This window comes from Natator depressus, chromosome 11, assembly GCF_965152275.1.
Source record: "Natator depressus isolate rNatDep1 chromosome 11, rNatDep2.hap1, whole genome shotgun sequence".
Taxonomy (NCBI): domain Eukaryota; kingdom Metazoa; phylum Chordata; order Testudines; family Cheloniidae; genus Natator; species Natator depressus.
The window spans coordinates 135,084-152,624 of NC_134244.1; the positions used below are offsets into that span (position 1 = coordinate 135,084).

The 17,541-nt window shown below is 46.9% G+C and overlaps 1 protein-coding gene across 1 annotated transcript in view; it reads right to left on the reverse strand.

Annotated features, from left to right (window-relative positions):
• Positions 1-17,541, reverse strand: part of LOC141995676 (unconventional myosin-X-like) — a 268,905-nt gene that overhangs the window by 128,442 nt on the left and 122,922 nt on the right. The window contains exons 16-18 of the mRNA XM_074966937.1: positions 13,755-13,823; positions 8,011-8,093; positions 3,831-3,939 (exon numbers count right to left, since the gene is read on the reverse strand). Coding sequence (XP_074823038.1) covers positions 3,831-3,939; positions 8,011-8,093; positions 13,755-13,823 — 261 coding nt within the window. The remainder of the gene's footprint in view (positions 1-3,830; positions 3,940-8,010; positions 8,094-13,754; positions 13,824-17,541) is intronic.

Consider the following 17,541-nt stretch of genomic DNA (forward strand, 5'->3'; position numbering starts at 1 on the left):
GGAGGAAAATGGGCAGTCATGGCATGGAGGAGGAGGAGGAATGAAGGTGCACACAGAGTCCCTGGCATGGGAGGAAATGGGGGGCACACAGGGCCCTGACATGGGGAGGAAGGCAGCATAGGGGCACACACAGAGCTCCTGCTGGAAGGGATGGGAGACCTTGGCATGAGTGGGGAAGGGGGAAAATGGGATATGCAGAGTCCCCGGCATGTGGGGGCAGAGAATGGAGGACCCTGTGTGATGATATTGGGGCTCTGGCTATACAACTTATGAATTCTGGTTGCTACTGCAAAGTTATTATGAACTGTTACTATGGAAACTGCTGTACCATGAATGCCTGTTGGCTATTTATCCCCCAAGTCTTACCAGCTTGAAAAGCATGTCTTCCTCAGACAAGGACAACGTGAAGGTACTTCATGTTAACAATGGTGCTTTGAATCGACAACAGAGATGCTGAGTGGCTTTGCTCAAGCTGGGAAGTGTGAAGGAAGCGGGGCGGGGGAGGGGGGAGAGTTTGAACCAATGGAAAGTTACCAAACACAGAAGAAAGAATGACAGGAGACCAGCCTCAGGATTAAATAAGGAGTCACATGGGGAACTGGAAAGAGGGCCACCCCGGAACAGGAAGCTTTGGAAAGAAGAGAGGAAGATCGCAGAAGCTGGGGAGGAAGTGTGCATGAGGGAGAAACAACCCAGCATATAGGGGTCTGCATGAGGCAAGGGGCTACTTCCCTGAGCCCATATAGCCCCCCCCCCAAGGACTGCTAAGGGAACAGTGAGCTAGCAATCACCACTGTGGTTAGGACATTCATTGTTTTCTAAATAATGATATAAAGCACAAGAAAATACAGATCAAGTAAAAGAGCAATTGTGTTGGACTCCAGGCAAAGTGTCTCCCCTTGTTAAATGCTTTACAGTTCCACACTTCTCCAGAGAGAAATAAACCATGAACCAGAAGGCTCACAAATTTTAGTGGGATATTGGCACATGGTGTGTTTAAGCAACTGGGGTATTTTGGAGGTTAGAGGTGGTCCTGAGGAGTAAAGAGCTCCATGTCCAGGAAGGGGTAGCAGACAGAGTTAGGGCCCAGGAAATGTAACAGAGAGACTAAGGAAGGAAACTGAGCTGCAGCCTGCTGAGACCCAGGGAAGCTTAACCCACCCAGGGATCCAAGACTTTGACTCCCTTCACAGCAGTCTTATGGGGAGCCAACCGGATCTGTGACACACTAACATGGAGGGGAGGGAGCAGTGGGGTGGGTCACAGAACCTATGGTGGAGGGGAGGTTGGGCATGCTGGTATAGAGAGAAAGTGAGAATGAGGAGGCACACAGAGCCCGAGCATGGGGAGCCACACAAAGCCCCGAGCATGTGGGAGGGGGCAACTGCAAATACACAGAGCCCTGACGTTGGGTGGGGGGTTGGCAGGGAGTCATTGAAAAAGAAGGAAATGGGTGGGTGGTATACAGATAGGTTGTTGGGAGAATGAAGGGATAGAATGAGCCCCTGGTGTTTGCCATGAGTTCAGCCTATAAAATCATGAAGTCTGAGATCCCTGAGTCACAAACAACACCCAAGATCACTGCACCTGCATCTTTGTGGGTAGCCACTCTCACTGTTTCTCCCGTACAGGCAGTCAGTTTCCCATGTTGTTTATGTGGGTGTCTCACACTTTTAAAATAGGAAAATATGATTGTAAAAAAAACCCACAAAAATTAGCAGGGACTTGGGAGGGGTGTAAAACTGGAACAAATTTTCACAATTTTATTTTAAACGGACAGTGTCAATTTGGAACAAATTGATAAATTAACAGTAATAAGTCACCAGGATCAGGTGGTACTCACCCAAGAGCTCTGAAATAACTCAAATATGAAATTGCAGAAATACTAACTGTGGTATGTAACCTCTCTCTTAAATCAGCTTCTGGACCAGATGACTAAAGGATAGCTAATGTGATGCCAAATTTTAAAAAGGCTCCAGAGAGGATCCTGGCAATTACTGGTTAGCAAGCCTAACTTCAGTACCAGGCAAATTGGTTGAAACTATAGTAAAGAACAGAATTATCAGACATATAGATTAACATGATTTGTGGGGAAGAGCCTACACGGCTTTTGTAAAGGAAAATCATTCCTCACCAATGTAATAGAATTCTTTGAGGGAGGCAACGAACATGGACAAGGGTGATCCAGTGGATATAGTGTACTTGGACTTTCAGAAAGCTTTTCACAAGATCCCTCACCAAAGGCTCTTAAACAAAGTACTCAGTTATGGGATAAGAGAGAAGGACCTCTCATAGTTAAAAACACAGGAAACAGAGGGTAAGAATAAAAGGTCAGTTTTCGGAATGGAGAGAAGTAAATAGTGGTGTCCCCCCGGGGTCTGTACTGGGACCAGTGCTGTTCAACATATTCAAAAATTACCTGGAAAAAAGGGGTAAAAAGTGAGGTGGCAAAGTTTGCAAATGATACAAAATTACTCAACGTAGTTAAGTCCAAACCAGACTGAGAAGAGTTACAAAGGGATTTCACAAAACTCTGTGACTGGGCAACGGCAGATGAAATTCAGTGTTGATAAATGCAAAGTAATGCACATTGGAAAACAAGATCCAAACTATATATACAAAATTATAGGGTCTAAATTAACTGATACCAGTCAAGAAAGTCATTGTGGCTAGTTCTCAGAAAACATTCGCTCAATGTGCAGCAGCAGTCAAAAAAGCGAACAGAATGTTGGGAAGCATTAGGAAATGGATAGATAATAAGACAATAAATATCATAATGCCGCTATATACATCCATGGTATGCCCACACCTTTCTGGTTGCCCCACCTCAAAAAAATTATACTAGAAATGGAAAAGGTACAGAGAAGGGCAAGAAAAATTATTACAGGTTTGGAACAGCTTCCATATGAGGAGAGATTAAAAACACTGGGACTGTTCATCTTGGAAAAGAGACAACTAAGAGGGGGGGGGAATAAAATAGAGGTCTATAAAATCATGACTGGTGTGGAGAAAAAGTGTTATTTACCCCTTCATATAACACAAGAAAAAGGGGTCACCCAATGAAAGTACCAGGCAGCAGGTTTAAAGCAAACAAAAGGAAGTATTTCTTCACACACTGCACCGTCAACCTGTGGAACTCTTTGCCGGAGGATGTGGTGAAGGCCAAGACTATAACAGGGTTCAAAAAAGAACTAGATAAGTTCCTGGAGGATGGGTTCATCAATGGCTATTAACCAGGATGGGCAGAGATGCAAAACCATGCTCTGCAGTGTCCCTAGCCTCTGTGTGCCAGAATCTGGTAAAGTGGGTCAGGGGATGGATCACTTGATGACTACCTGTTCTGTTCATTCCCTCTGAAGCACCTGGCACCAGCCACTATTGCAAGACAGGAGACTGGGCTAGATGGACCATTGGTCTGATCCAGTATGGCTGTTCTTATGTGCCCATATAAAAACTACTGCCTCCACAAGACCTATCAACACTTAGCTTAAACTCCAGCCCTCTCCCCCACCCCATAGGATCAGTACTTGAAAAAACAAACTGAGACACTCAAGACATTGCTGCAAAAAGCAAAAGCATATTCTTGTTGTAGTGCTCATCCTCTCCCCGTTCCCAGTTTATCACCTCCCCGCACATTACAGCATAAACTTATTGTCTTATCTATCTGCAACATCCCAGCAGGTTTACAGGGCTGGAAAAGAAACTGAAGGAATCACTCATTCTCTTGTCTCTCTTCTTCACCCCACACTCAACTTCTTAATCAGTCACCCCCGCCCCAGTTCCTCCTCTTCACTCTGAAGAGTCGCCCACTTTCTTGGGGAATTCCTTACCCTGAACTGGGAGCTGACGGTCGGCCTGCGCCTCTGGGTTCCCATCTTCAGAGTTTCCTCACTGCTCCGGCTTGAGACTCTTTCAAAGAGGTCATAGATGAAGTCCAGCCTGGCGGTGAGGAGGAGGGTGAGACAGAAAACACAGGACATCAGATTCTAGGGTCAGCTATGAAAGAATCGGAGCTTGGGTGCTCATTTACCACCCAACCCATGTGCCAGGCATCCTACTTATACCTTCCCAAAACACCACTACACAACAATGTGGCTGCAGCACAGGGCTCAGCAGGGCATCCCCTCCATCTATATGCACAGACCCCCAAACTGCTGCAACACTGACAGCAGCCCACACTCCAGCTGCAGAGCTGCATTCCCTGTCTCGTACTACCTCGAAGCATGATGTTACACAGACAGCGTTCTGCATTCTGTCTTAGGCAGCACATCTCCTCCTTCTTGCTACACAGACCCCCAAGGAGGAACTGCACAAACAGCAGTCCATGTTCCAGCCAGATTGCTGCATCCCTTCTCTCATGGCACAGCCACACGGTATTCCAGTCACACGTCATGTAATTGCCTTCACAGATACCCACTCTTGGAGATGAACCATTGAAAGCATGTTACCCGAGAAGGCTCTGAGCCTTGAAACATATGCAGTCTGTTCCCAATCTTTCTGCTGATTTTCCTTTTCTCATGCAGAGGCATTCATTGGCTCTGGTATCTCCAAGTTATTATTATTGTTATTTCTAGCAGTTTCTACTTTTCCATCTGGCTGAAAGTTTCTTAGTTTGTCTATAACATGGACAAGGGTGATCCACTGGACTTTCAGAAAGTGTTTGACAAGACCCCTCACCAAAAGCTCTTAATCAAATTAAGCAGTCATATAACAACAAGGAAGGTCCTCTCATGGACCAGTCACTGGTTCAAAGGACAGGGGGAAAGGGTAGGAATAAACGGCCAGTTTTCAGAATGGAGAGAGGTAAATAGTGGTGTCCCCCAGGGATCTGTACTGGGACCAGTGCTGTTCAACATATTCAAAAATTATCTGGAAAAAGGGGTAAAAAGTGAGGTGGCAAATTGGCAGATGATACAAAATTACTCAAGATAGTTAAGCCCAAAGCAGACTGTGCAGCGCTACAAAGGGATCTCACAATACTGGGTGACTAGGCAACAAAATGACAGATGAAATTCAATATTGATGATTGCAAAGTGATGCACATTGGAAAACATAAACCAAATTATAAATACAAAATGATGGGGTCTAAATTAGCTGTTACCACTCAAGAAAGAGATCTTGGAGTCATTGTGGATAGTTCTCTGAAAACATCCACTCAATGTATAGTCGCAGTCAAAAAATGCTAACAAAGTTAGGAACCATTAGGAAAGGGATAGATAATAAAACAATAAATATCATAATGCTCTATATAAATCCAGGATATGTCCACACCTTGAATACTGTGTGCAGTTCAGCCTCTCCTCCAGAACCTCCTACAGCTGCCTTCTGTGACTTCTTCCTCTCAGATTGTCCCTGATCATAGATAGCCCCAGGTGCTGCCCCACCCTCTTAACTGGCCAAACAGGGAGCACCAGTGCTGGCATAGGGGACCGGGTCCTGGACCTGCTTCAATTAAAGGGGCCAGCCACCCTGTGACATCCCTAAAATATCATCATATATCCCAGCCCACCTTCTAGCAAAGAAGTGAGATCCTGTAGCTGCTGATAGTCACTGTGTCTGAGACCCTGCACTAGGGCCCTTACCCCTAGATGATTTCATAGCAAGAGCTCCCTGTATCCAAAGGCCCTCAGAAGGAACCTCAGATGGCAATGAGGTGACCTCTGAAGGTCCTAGGAACTTAGGACTGAGGCCTCCTGTGTCCTCAAGTCCAGTCCCCCTCCATTGCAGGTCCTCAGTTTGGAGCTCTCCGATCCAGATTCCCAAGCCCAAGAACCTCAAGAAAAAACAGGCAGAGGGGAGAGGACAGAAAAATTCTGAGTATGGCTCTTTATGCCTTGCTAGCAGCTTAAAGGGGCTGTAAAGGTTTATAACAGCACCCTGGAGGATTCCCCCAGCACAGTGATGGCACAGGACCACCATGGCAAGCCCAACACCCTCTGCCTCATACAGCCCCCAGCATGGGGGAGCACCATGGGATCGGTCAGGGACACAGTGGGAAAAGAATCATAGAATATCAAGCTTGGAAGGGACCTCAGGAGGTCATCTAGTCCAACCCCCTGCTCAAAGCAGGATCAATCCCCAACTAAATCATCCCAGCCAGGGCTTTGTCAAGCCTGACCTTGAAAACCTCTAAGGAAGGAGATTCTACCACCTCCCTAGGTAATACATTCCAGTGTTTCACCACCCTCCTAGTGAAATAGTGTTTCCTAATATCCAACCTAAACCTCACCCACTGCAACTTGAGACCATTACTCCTTGTTCTGTCATCTGCTACCACTGAGAACAGTCTAGAGCCATCCTCTTTGGAACCCCCTTTCAGGTAGTTGAAAGCAGTTATCAAATCCCCCCTCATTCTTCTCTTCTGCAGACTAAATAATCCCAGTTCCCTCAGCCTCTCCTCATAAATCATGTGCTCCAGCCCACTAATCATTTTTGTTGCCCTCCGCTGGACGTTTTCCAATTTTTCCACATCCTTCTTGTAGCGTGGGGCCCAAAAATGGACACAGTACTCCAGATGAGGCCTCACCAATGTCAAATAGAGGGAAACGATCATGTCCCTCAATCTGCTGGCAATGTCCCTACTTATACATCCCAAAATGCCATTGGGCCTTCTTGGCAACAAGGGCACACTGTTGACTCATATACAGCTTCTTGTCCACTGTAACCCCTAGGTCCTTTTCTGCAGAACTGCTGCCGAGCCACTCGGTCCCTAGTCTGTAGCGGTGCATGGGATTCTTCCATCCTAAGTGCAGGACTCTGTACTTGTTCTTGTTGAACCTTGTCAGATTTCTTTTGGCCCAATCCTCTAATTTGTCTAGATCCCTCTGTAGCCTACCTACCTCTCCTCCCAGTTTAGTGTCATCTGCAAACTTGCTGAGGGTGCAGTACATGCTATCCTTCAGATCATTAATGAAGATATTGAACAAAACCGGCCCCAGGACCGACCCTTGTGGCACTCCGCTTGATACCGGCTGCCAACTAGACATGGAGCCATTGATCACTTCCCGCTGAGCCTGACGATCTAGCCAGCTTTCTATCCACCTTATAGTCCATTCATCCAGCCCATACTTCAACTTGCTGGCAAGAATACTGTGGGAGATCGTATCAAAAGCTTTGCTAAAGTCACGGAATAAACACATCCACTGCTTTCCCCTCATCCACAGAGCCAGTTATCTCATCATAGAAGGCAATTAGATTAGTCAGGCATGACTAGCCCTTGGAGAATCCATTCTGACTGGTTCCTGATCACTTTCCACTCCTCTAAGTGCTTCAGAATTGATTCCTTAAGGACCTGCTCCATGATTTTGGACGCCACTGCAGTTTGCATTTTTGGTATTGTAGGGTGCAGAGTATCCCATTGGCATCAGTAGGGAAGCTGCCATAAGCTAGAGCAGATCTTGAGATTGCTCTAACTTATGCTGGGGGCTGTGCTGTCCACTGGAGCAGCAAATGTGGCATAAAGAATCTGAAAGCCCCAGATGCAAACAGCAAATCAATGTTGCATAGATTTCACCACTACGGCGCCTGTAAAATTGTCCTGTCGGCTTCTCCTCCCCCTCTCAGACTACTCGTTCAGCATCTCCTTTGGTGCCCCTTCTTCCTCCCCGCTCTCCGCAGCGTGAGGGTGAGGATGTTATGTACATGCATGGCTATGCCTGTGAAGTACTGCAGTTCCCTGAGTCAAAGGATCCCTTGGGAGTTCCAAAGTGTCACCTTTCTGGCCAGAAAATCTTCATGGAAGAAAACAAGCAAAGTCCATCCCATAACAAAGGCGATGCTGATACTCAATATATGTTTCTTTGTATCAATTTCTTTGCAGTAAAACTGACTTCTTCTCCAGCCCCCACTCCTGCTGCCAATATACAGAGAGATAGGAACTTGGATAATCATATAAAGTAACTCTTCCTCTCCATGACCCTGCTATCATGTGAATGCTGCTCAATTTAGTCCCACAGAGTCCTCTTCATCCCGGCCTCCCTTCTCCCCTGCTGAGCATTAAGGGCTGCTTACCTGCTATCCTTGAGCATATTTAAAATGTCATCCCGAAAGGTGTCTCTGTTCTTCTCCAGAAACCCTCTCACATCATACAATACCTGTGACACAGACAATACACGCTGACTAGTACATAACAATGCAAGCAATTCAAGCCACAGTGACACCCCCTCCCCCACACATGCCAACATACAGGGCCACCCTGCACGCAGCCCCACTGTGTGCCAATGACAGGACAACAGAGCAGGAAACTCCGACATGCCCATGCACTACAGGCACATGCTTAGAGCCCTGGCTCCTGGCGTCTCTCCATGAGGTCGGAATCCAGGCTTTCATGTACAAAAAAGGTTGTTTCTAGCACTCAAAGTTCCAAAGAAAACCTTCAAAACGTAGAATGTCTACACTACAGAGCCTAGGCTGACATAGCTATGCTGGCGTAGACGCGGCATACGCTGACAGAAGGAGTCTACCTGCCAGCGTAGAACATCTCCTCCCCGGCCAACCTTAGCTATGTCACCGGAAGCACACCTTTGCTGAGAGCTGTGTCTACACCGATGGTTTTGTCAACAGAGCATACCCTTGTCTTCCTCCATTCACGCACACAGATCGAGGACTGCTGACCCCCACTCCTCACAATACACACACAGCTGCCAATCACACCACCACACACACACAGTGGCCAACCCCTTCTGCCCCCCTCACATACAGCAGCCTATGCATAGGGCACTGAATCCCTTCCACACACACAGAGAGGGAAGGTAATATCCTTCCCATATGGGAACGAACACACACGCAGAGAGCACCTGTGCACACCAAGGCAGAGCAGACAGATCCCTCACATATCAGATCGCAGTGCACTTTAATTTACAAACAAATTAATGAGGCCTCATTGTTATGGCCACAAAAAGGGTCCCCTAGCATTGCCGGACCACTGGGGGAGGCCACTCTTACCCACATCTCTCCAGGGGCCTGCCAAGAAGGCTGCAGTTGTAAGAGAAAGAAATGTCCTAGGAAGACGGAGGATAGTTCTGCTGTCACATCACCACACACAGCACTCAACTCAACATCAAACAACAAAGGCCAACTAATTCAGAAGGCAGAAGTAGAGGCCTGTGTAATGTACAGTGGCAGAGTGACAGAGGAAGACTTAATCACTGAAGAAATAAGTAGCAAGGTACTAGGACAGTGGTTCTCAACCAGGGCTCCGGGGCCTCCTGGGGGGCCGTGAGCAGGTTTCAAGGAGTCCGCCAAGCAAGGCTGGCATTAGACTCGCTGGGGCCCAGGGCAGAAAGCCGAAGCCCCACTGCATGAAGCCCAGGGCTGAAGCCCAGGGCCCTGAGCCCCGCCACCCGGGGAGGAAGCCGAAGCCTGAGCAATGTAGCTTTGTGGGGGGCCCTGTGGCATGGGGCCATGGGCAATTGCCCTACGTGGTACCCTCTAATGCCAGCCCTGGTTTTTAGATGCAGAAAAGTAGCTGTTGTGACACAGGGGGGCCGTGGGGTTTTTATAGCATGCTGGGGGGAGAGGGGGCCCTCAGAAAGAAAAACGTTGAGACCCCCTGCACTAGGGCACAAAGATACTTTCCCCATTTTAAAATATTCTGGTAAATTTATTTTTCAAATAGCTGTAGCACCACAGTGACCGGGATAGAATGTGAAAATATGGTCCTGAGTGTTCAGATTTCATCAAGTCATGCCGTACAGAAAATGGGATTTGAAGCATGTATAGAACATTTGTAACTATGGACCAAATTTTCAGAAGATCTCAGTGCCCACATTTGGGACCAGATGTTCAGAAGAGCTCAACTCCCATTTAGGCACCAAAATAAGCAGCTGGGTTTGCAGAAAATCTGGCCATACATGTACTGATGGGAGCAGCAGGGTTGTGAGCATTTTTTTAAAATCTGGCCCCAAATCAGGTCCCAGTGCATGATGCTCTGCTGGTGAAGTGTACAACCCAGGAAGGCCCATCTGTGCAGCAGCATGCATATTCATTGTGCATTGCATTAGGTCCATGGGGCCCTTGCCTCAGTCCCTGAATGTTTGGATACAGCAACATCTGTGCAGAGTCTCCAGTCTGGAAGAGAGGGGCTGAGTCCTGTGGATCTTGCAAGGCTGCAGAGTATCCAGGAGGGCCTAGCCAAATACTTCCACACAGTGAAATTTTTTTTGCCTTTTCTTGGGTGTGGGGAGGAAATTCAGATAAAAATACTAAGTTTAAAGAGTGAAAATGTTGCATAGTTAAACACTCAAAAGTGAGGAAATATTTGAGTTAAGATTGTTCATTCAGCTTTGACTCTGCCATCTTGTGCTTCTGCCTTATAGTGACACAGTCCAATATATGTGATCACTGACTATTATTCAAATGACACCACGTAATATCATATAAGCCATGCCATACCTATCAAGTGCTATGAGGCAGGATAAGATCTTGTGCCTTGCTGGGAAGGTTAGGGTGGAGGTAGCTATGAAGCCAGTGAGGCGAGGAATGGGATTTCCTGGGCCCACGGGAAGGGGGTAACTGCGGACCTCATAGGTGCGAGTGGAGACGGAATCTGTAGCTGATCAGAACATCTGTGTAATCAAGACTCATTCTGTGTCTGGCCAGCAATTAGATTCAGTTTGTGTTGAGCACATTCAGTCTCCGCTGTGGGACTGAAGGTCCCAGCTGCTTCATTAAGTTCAGTCTTCGGTAGGAGCTGGTCTAAAATGGCTCCTGCAATGACATTCCTGCTGATCATCCTTGGCACAGAACACACTCTTCCCCTCTATGTAGCAACCATGTCCTCCCCAGTACCCTTGAACCACCTAGTGGAAAGCCCCCCACCCCCACACACACATCTTTTGTCCCTAGAGTGGAGTCTGGCTTCAGAAAAGCAGACTTTGACTCCCTCCGGGAACTGATGGGCAGGATCCCCTGGGAGAATAACATGAGGGGGAAAGGAGTCCAGGAGAGCTGGCTGTATTTTAAAGAATCATAGAATATCAGGGTTGGAAGGAATCTCAGGAGGTCATCTAGTCCAACCCCCTGCTCAAAGCAGGACCGATCCCCGACTAAATCATCCCAGCCAGGGCTTTGTCAAGCCTGTTTTAAACCTTATGTCAAGCCTTTGTGAATCCTTACTGTGGTTACAGGGACAAACCATCCCGATGTGTAGAAAGAAGAGTAAATATGGCAGGCGACCAGCTTGGCTTAACAGTGAAATCCTTGCTGACCTTAAACACAAAAAAGAAGCTTACAAGAAGTGGAAGATTGGACATATGACCAGGGAAGAGTATAAAAATATTGCTCGGGTATGCAGGAGTGAAATCTGGAAGGCCAAATCACACCTGGAGTTGCAGCTAGCAAGAGATGTTAAGAGTAACAAGAAGGGTTTCTTCAGGTATGTTAGCAACAAGAAGAAAGTCAAGGAAAGTGTGGGCCCCTTCCTGAATGAGGGAGGCAACCTAGTGGCAGAGGATGTGGAAAAAGCGAATGTACTCAATGCTTTTTTTGCCTCTGTCTTCACGAACAAGGTCAGCTCTCAGACTACTGCACTGGGCAGCACAGCATGGGGAGGAGGTGACCAGCCCTTTGTGGAGAAAGGAGTGGTTTGGGACTATTTAGAAAAAATGGACATGCACAAGTCCATGGGGCCGGATGCGTTGCATCCGAGAGTGCTAAAGGAACTGGCGGATGTGATTGCAGAGCCATTGGCCATTATCTTTGAAAACTCATGGCGATTGGGGGAAGTCCCGGAAGACTGGAAAAAGGCTAATGTAGTGTCCATCTTTAAAAAAGGGAAGAAGGAGGATCCTGGGAACTACAGGCCAGTCAGCCTCACCTCAGTCCCTGGAAAAATCATGGAGCATGTCCTCAAGGAATCAATTCTGAAGCACTTAGACGAGAGGAAAGTGATCAGGAACAGTCAGCATGGATTCACCAAGGGAAAGTCATGCCTGACTCATCTAATTGTTTTCTGTGATGAGATAACTGGCTCTGTGGATGAAGGGAAAGCAGTGGACGTGTTATTCCTCGACTTTAGCAAAGCTTTTGACACGCTCTCCCACAGTATTCTTGACAGCAAGTTAAAGAAGTATGGGCTGGATGGATGCACTACGAGGTGGGTAGACAGTTGGCTAGATTGTCAGGCTCAATGGGTAGTGATCAATGGCTCCATGTCTAGTTGGCAGCCGGTATCAAGCGGAGAGCCCCAAGGGTCGGTCCTGGGGCCGGTTTTGTTCAATATCTTCATAAATCATCTGGAGGATGGTGTGGATGGCATCCTCAGCAAGTTTGCAGATGACACTAAACTGGGAGGAATGGTAGATAGGCTGGAGGGTAGGGATAGGATACAGAGGGACCTAGACAAATTGAAGGATTGGGCCAAAAGAAAGCTGATGAGGTTCAACAAGAACAAGTGCAGAGTCCTGCACTTAGGACCGAAGAATCCCATGCACCGCTACAGACTAGGGACCGAATGGCTAGGCAGCAGTTCTGCAGAGAAGGACCTAGTGGTTACAGTGGACGAGAAGCTGGATATGAGTCAACAGTGTGCCCTTGTTGCCAAGAAGGCTAACGGCATTTTGGGGTGTGTAAGTAGGGGCATTGCCAGCAGATCGAGGGACATGATCGTTCCCCTCTATTCGACATTAGTGAGGCCTCATCTGGAGTACTGTGTCCAGTTTTGGGCCCCACACTACAAGAAGGATGTGGAAAAATTGGAAAGAGTCCAGCGAAGGGCAACAAAAATGATTAGGGGTCTGGAACACATGACTCATGAGGAGAGGCTGAGGGAACTGGGATTGTTTAGTCTACGGAAGAGAAGAATGAGGGGGGATTTGATAGCTGCTTTTAATTACCTGAAAGGTGGATCCAAAGAGGATGGATCTAGACTATTCTCAGTGATAGCAGATGACAGGACAAGGAGTAATGGTCTCAAGTTGCCGTGGGGGAGATTTAGGTTGGATATTAGGAAAAACTTTTTCACTAGCACGGTGGTGAAACACTGGAATGCGTTACCTAGGGAGGTGGTGGAATCTCCTTCCTTAGAAGTTTTTAAGGTCAGGCTTGACAAAGCCCTGGCTGGGATGATTTAGTTGGGATTGGTCCTGCTCTGGGCAGGGGGTTGGACTAGATGGCCTCCAGAGGTCCCTTCCAACTCTGATATTCTATGATTCTATGAGACATCAACACCCCTTCCTCTCCCTCCAATGGGGAGCTCTCATTAGAGCAGGATGGATGCAGAGAGCTGAGATCCAGGGATGGAGCATCACACTGCAGCATAGTTCTGCTACATCTTCCCACAATCAAGATCCATCACCAGGAAGAAAATGAGGAGGAGAAGATGAGGAGAAGTTATAAAGCTGCAGCTCATATTAACAGTACTTAACATTAATATAGCTCTATACATGCTCAAAACACTCCCACACATCAGTTAATTAGTTAGGGAGTGAGTCAAGATCATGCTCCCCATTTTACAGATGCTAAAACTGAGGAACAGAACAAGGGAAATGACTTGCCCAAGGACACACAGCAAGGAAGAAGCAAAGAGATCACAACTCAGGACATTTTATTATTTGTATCACAGTAACACCTAGGGGCCCAACTCAACCCCATGTCTGTTCCTCTGGGCTATGATCCAAAGCAGGAAGCTTAGTGGAGCTGCCATTCCCAGCAGTTTGCATAACTCAGGACTCTTAGATAAATGCCAGGGCTTAGATCCTTCTACCTGCTGACTCCTTCCTCTTGGGCATGTTTCAAAATACAGCATGCACACCTACCTCTCCAGCATAATGCCTGATCCCAAACTGGTGATCTGTCACCCGTGGCTTCACATAGTAATGGTTACTCTGAAATAAAGAAGAAAAAGGTTTCTGGTTATCTGCCATAAGAACAAACAGGCTCATGCAACAGCTCTGTCTCCGCTATGATCCAAGGAACAGTTTTGGCTCCTAAACTGGGGTGGGTGGGGACCCTGATTGCCCCATAGCCTGACCTCAGAGGCTGCACTGTAACCTACATCTACCTTGCAAATATGTATTCCAATACCATAAAAAGGCCCAATCTTCCCAGGCTCTATGAACAAAGGATTGCAGAATTGGACCCAAAGCCTGCATATGTTACATACAAGGCTAGGACACTGCTGGCATGATACTAATACTTACACAGATGTGGCATTGACCAAAACTTTCGGCGCAGGATATAAAATCAAGGGAGTTTGTTTAGCATAGCAGTTCTGCACCTTTTTAGAAGAATTAATTATACTTCTCCTGTCTCCCTTTGTTTTATGTTCTTCTTTACATCTGCCTTTTCTTTCTTTCACTGGGTATCTTCTAGTCCATGTTGTTCAGCCTGTTTGCCCTTGCTGTCTCCTATTGATTTTAGTACACCCAGATTTCTCTACCACCCTCTTGCCTCCATGTTCGTTTTGCCTCTCCTTTCACTTTTGTTTTGTCCCTGTTTATTAATGTCTCTCTCCTTCCCTCCCAATCCACTTCCTTTCCTGGACTTCCCTCATTCCCTCTCAGAATAATATCCAAAGTCTTTTGTCAACATTCACCTCTCCGCTCTCCTGCAAAGCCCACGTTTTTCATCGTCCCACAACACATTCCCCACTGTCTTCCTAAGTCTCTTGCTTCTTTCTCATCCTAATCTCTCCAAAAGGTTACCTACTTTTTGGTAACTTGAGTTCTTTGAGATGTTTTGTTCCCCATGGGTGCTCCACCACAGGACTTGAGTGGACCCATGCATTCTCAACTGGAGATTTGAATCAGCTGTGCCCACAGATCTGTGCCTGCACCCTACACAACCTTCAGAGTAACAGCCGCCTTAGAGACTAACCAATTTATTTGAGCATGAGCTTTCGTGAGCTACAGCTCACTTCATCGATGAAGTGAGCTGTAGCTCACGAAAGCTCATGCTCAAATAAATTGGTTAGTCTCTAAGGTGCCACAAGTCCTCCTTTTCCTTCTACACAACCTTGTGCTCCAGAGTGAGGGTATATAGGGAGGAGCAGACCTGCTGTTGGTCCAGTTTCTTCTCAACTACTGAGCCAAAAGACTCTGCAGCAGAGAGGAAGGAGGGCAGGAGGTGGCGCACACATAGGGACAAAAACTTCTCAAAGAACTCAAGTTACGAAGCGGTCAAGTATATGTCCCTATGGGTGTTCCACAATAGGTGACTCTCAAGCAGTGACTCAACAAGGAGGCGGTGCTGAGGAGGCAGATCAAGATGGTTTGGAAGACAGCATCATCAATATTGTGTCCATCTTGGACATGGATAGGATAGCACAATCTTTGAAGAACTTGTAAGCTGAGGACCAGGTTGTGACCCTGCAAATTTCTACAATGAAGGAAAGGGCTACAGAAGTGGACTGAGCCCTGATAGAGTGGGCTGTCACCCTGGAGAGGGACAAGTTGTACCCCATTAGCCTCGTAGCAGGCTATGACACAAACTGAAACCCACTCTGACAATCTCTATGTGGAAATTGATTGTCCTTTCATTCTTTTAGAGAACGATACAAACAGCCTAGGGGAAATTCTAAAGATTCTTGTTCTGTCCAGATAGAAGGTGAGTGCCTTTCTAACATATAAAGTGTGGCGGCTAGCTTCTCCTCTTGAGGAATAAAGTTTGGGAAAGAATACAGGCAGATGGATATCCTGATTGAGATGACAGTCCAGTGAGACCTTTAGTAGAAATTAAGGATGGGAACATAGCATGACCTGGAGGATTAGAGGTGTCAGAGAGCAGGCGTAGAAGAGTGTGGGGTAGGGAATAGCAGGGTATCTTCCAAAGATATGCAGCCGCATCCCCAGTTGAGTGCGTACATGCCGAACAGGCACAACCTTGGCAAATGAGTTTCTGTACCTCTCCATTTTCATGCCCACTGCCCACAAGAAATCATCATACTGGATGCCTTTCTCCTAGGCTGGGAGCACAGAGCAAAAGGTCCCACAGGATACATTGCTTCACATCAGTGTCTTAGAACTAAGGACAGTTTTTTCTGCGTGTCAGCACTTTTTCTACAACATTCAGGGTTCTTGTGTCAATGTAACAATAAGACAACAGGACGGCGATGCACTATGTAAATCGGTAAGGGGGAGCAAGATCTCAGTCCTTATGCATAGAATCACTGGAACTGGTATTTTGCCTACCGCACAGAGATTTCTGCAGTTTATCTGCCAGGTCTCCAGAACACGATGGCAGATGCAATAAGCAGAAACTTCCATCAGTACCACAAGTGGGAGCTCAGCAACCTAATCTGCCACAACATCTGCGAAGCATGGGATCTCCCCACAGTGGATCAGGTAGTTGAAAGCAGCCATCAAATCCCCCCTCATCTTCTCTTCTGCAAACTAAAAAATCCCAGTCCCCTCAGCCTCTCCTCGTAAGTCATGTGCTCCAGCCCGCTAATCATGGCCATGCTTTCACCCACTCCCTCTTCAGGGATTCTCCTCACATGGACCTCCTAAACCTGGAGGTTCAATCCCCTCCTTCCATCTGGGGACGATAGAGCCAGCTTTCCCAGAAATTGTGGGAAGAGGATTTTATTCCAAATATTTCCTGGTTCCCAAAAGAAATGGTGTCTGGAGGTCAATTCTAGGCCTCAGGAACCTGAACTCCTATGTTATTTTGCAGCTCTTCAGTGGATTTCATTGCAACCCCAACCAATACAAAAAGCCATATTTTCTGTTCCACCTGAAAGGGGGTTCCAAAGAGGATGGATCTAGACTGTTCTCAGCAGTAGCAGATGACAGAACAAGGAGTAATGGTCTCAAGTTGCAGTGGGGGAGGTTTAGGTTGGATATTAGGAAAAACCTTTTCACTCAGAGGGTGGTGAAGCACTGGAATGGATTACCTAGGGAGGTGGTGGAATCTCCTTCCTTAGAGGTTTTTAAGGTAAGGCTTGTCAAAGTCCTAGCTGTGATGATTTAGTTGGGGATTGGTCCTGCTTGGAGCAGGGGATTGGACTAGATGACCTCCTGAGGTCCCTTCCAACCCTGATATTCTATGATACCCCAGAAGTTAAGCCAACAAGGCAGGCCAGGGAACTGAGGAGGGTGGCAGTTAAAGCACATATTTGTGCAAAATTAAAGAAGGAAAAAGCAAATATTAATACAAAACAAAAACAAAAACTGAGTAAAGTAAATAAAATAACGGGTAATAGCTTCTAGGAAACAGCAGACATGCCAATTTCTCCGTCTCAAGACGTAGGCAGTTGAGAAGGAACTGGAGCTGCAGCAGGTCTGCTCGTCCCCATATACCGTCACTCTGGAGCACAAGTTGTGTAGTGTGCAGGTGTGGACAAATGGACACTGCTGTTTCAAATCTCTGGTCAAGAGTACACAAGTGTGCATCTCCTGTGGTGGACCACCCATAAGGAAACATATTCAAAGAAGCAGCTCCATTCTTTCATGAATCCAAACTCTCTCAACTTTTCCCCTTCTGCCCCATGAGGGCCACAGGATCCCCAGCAGCTATGGCTACGCCCCTTCTTGTGCTCTTCCTGGCTTCCCTGGGCACCAGACTTTAGCTTGTACATGGACCTCTCCTCCTCCTCGCCTATAA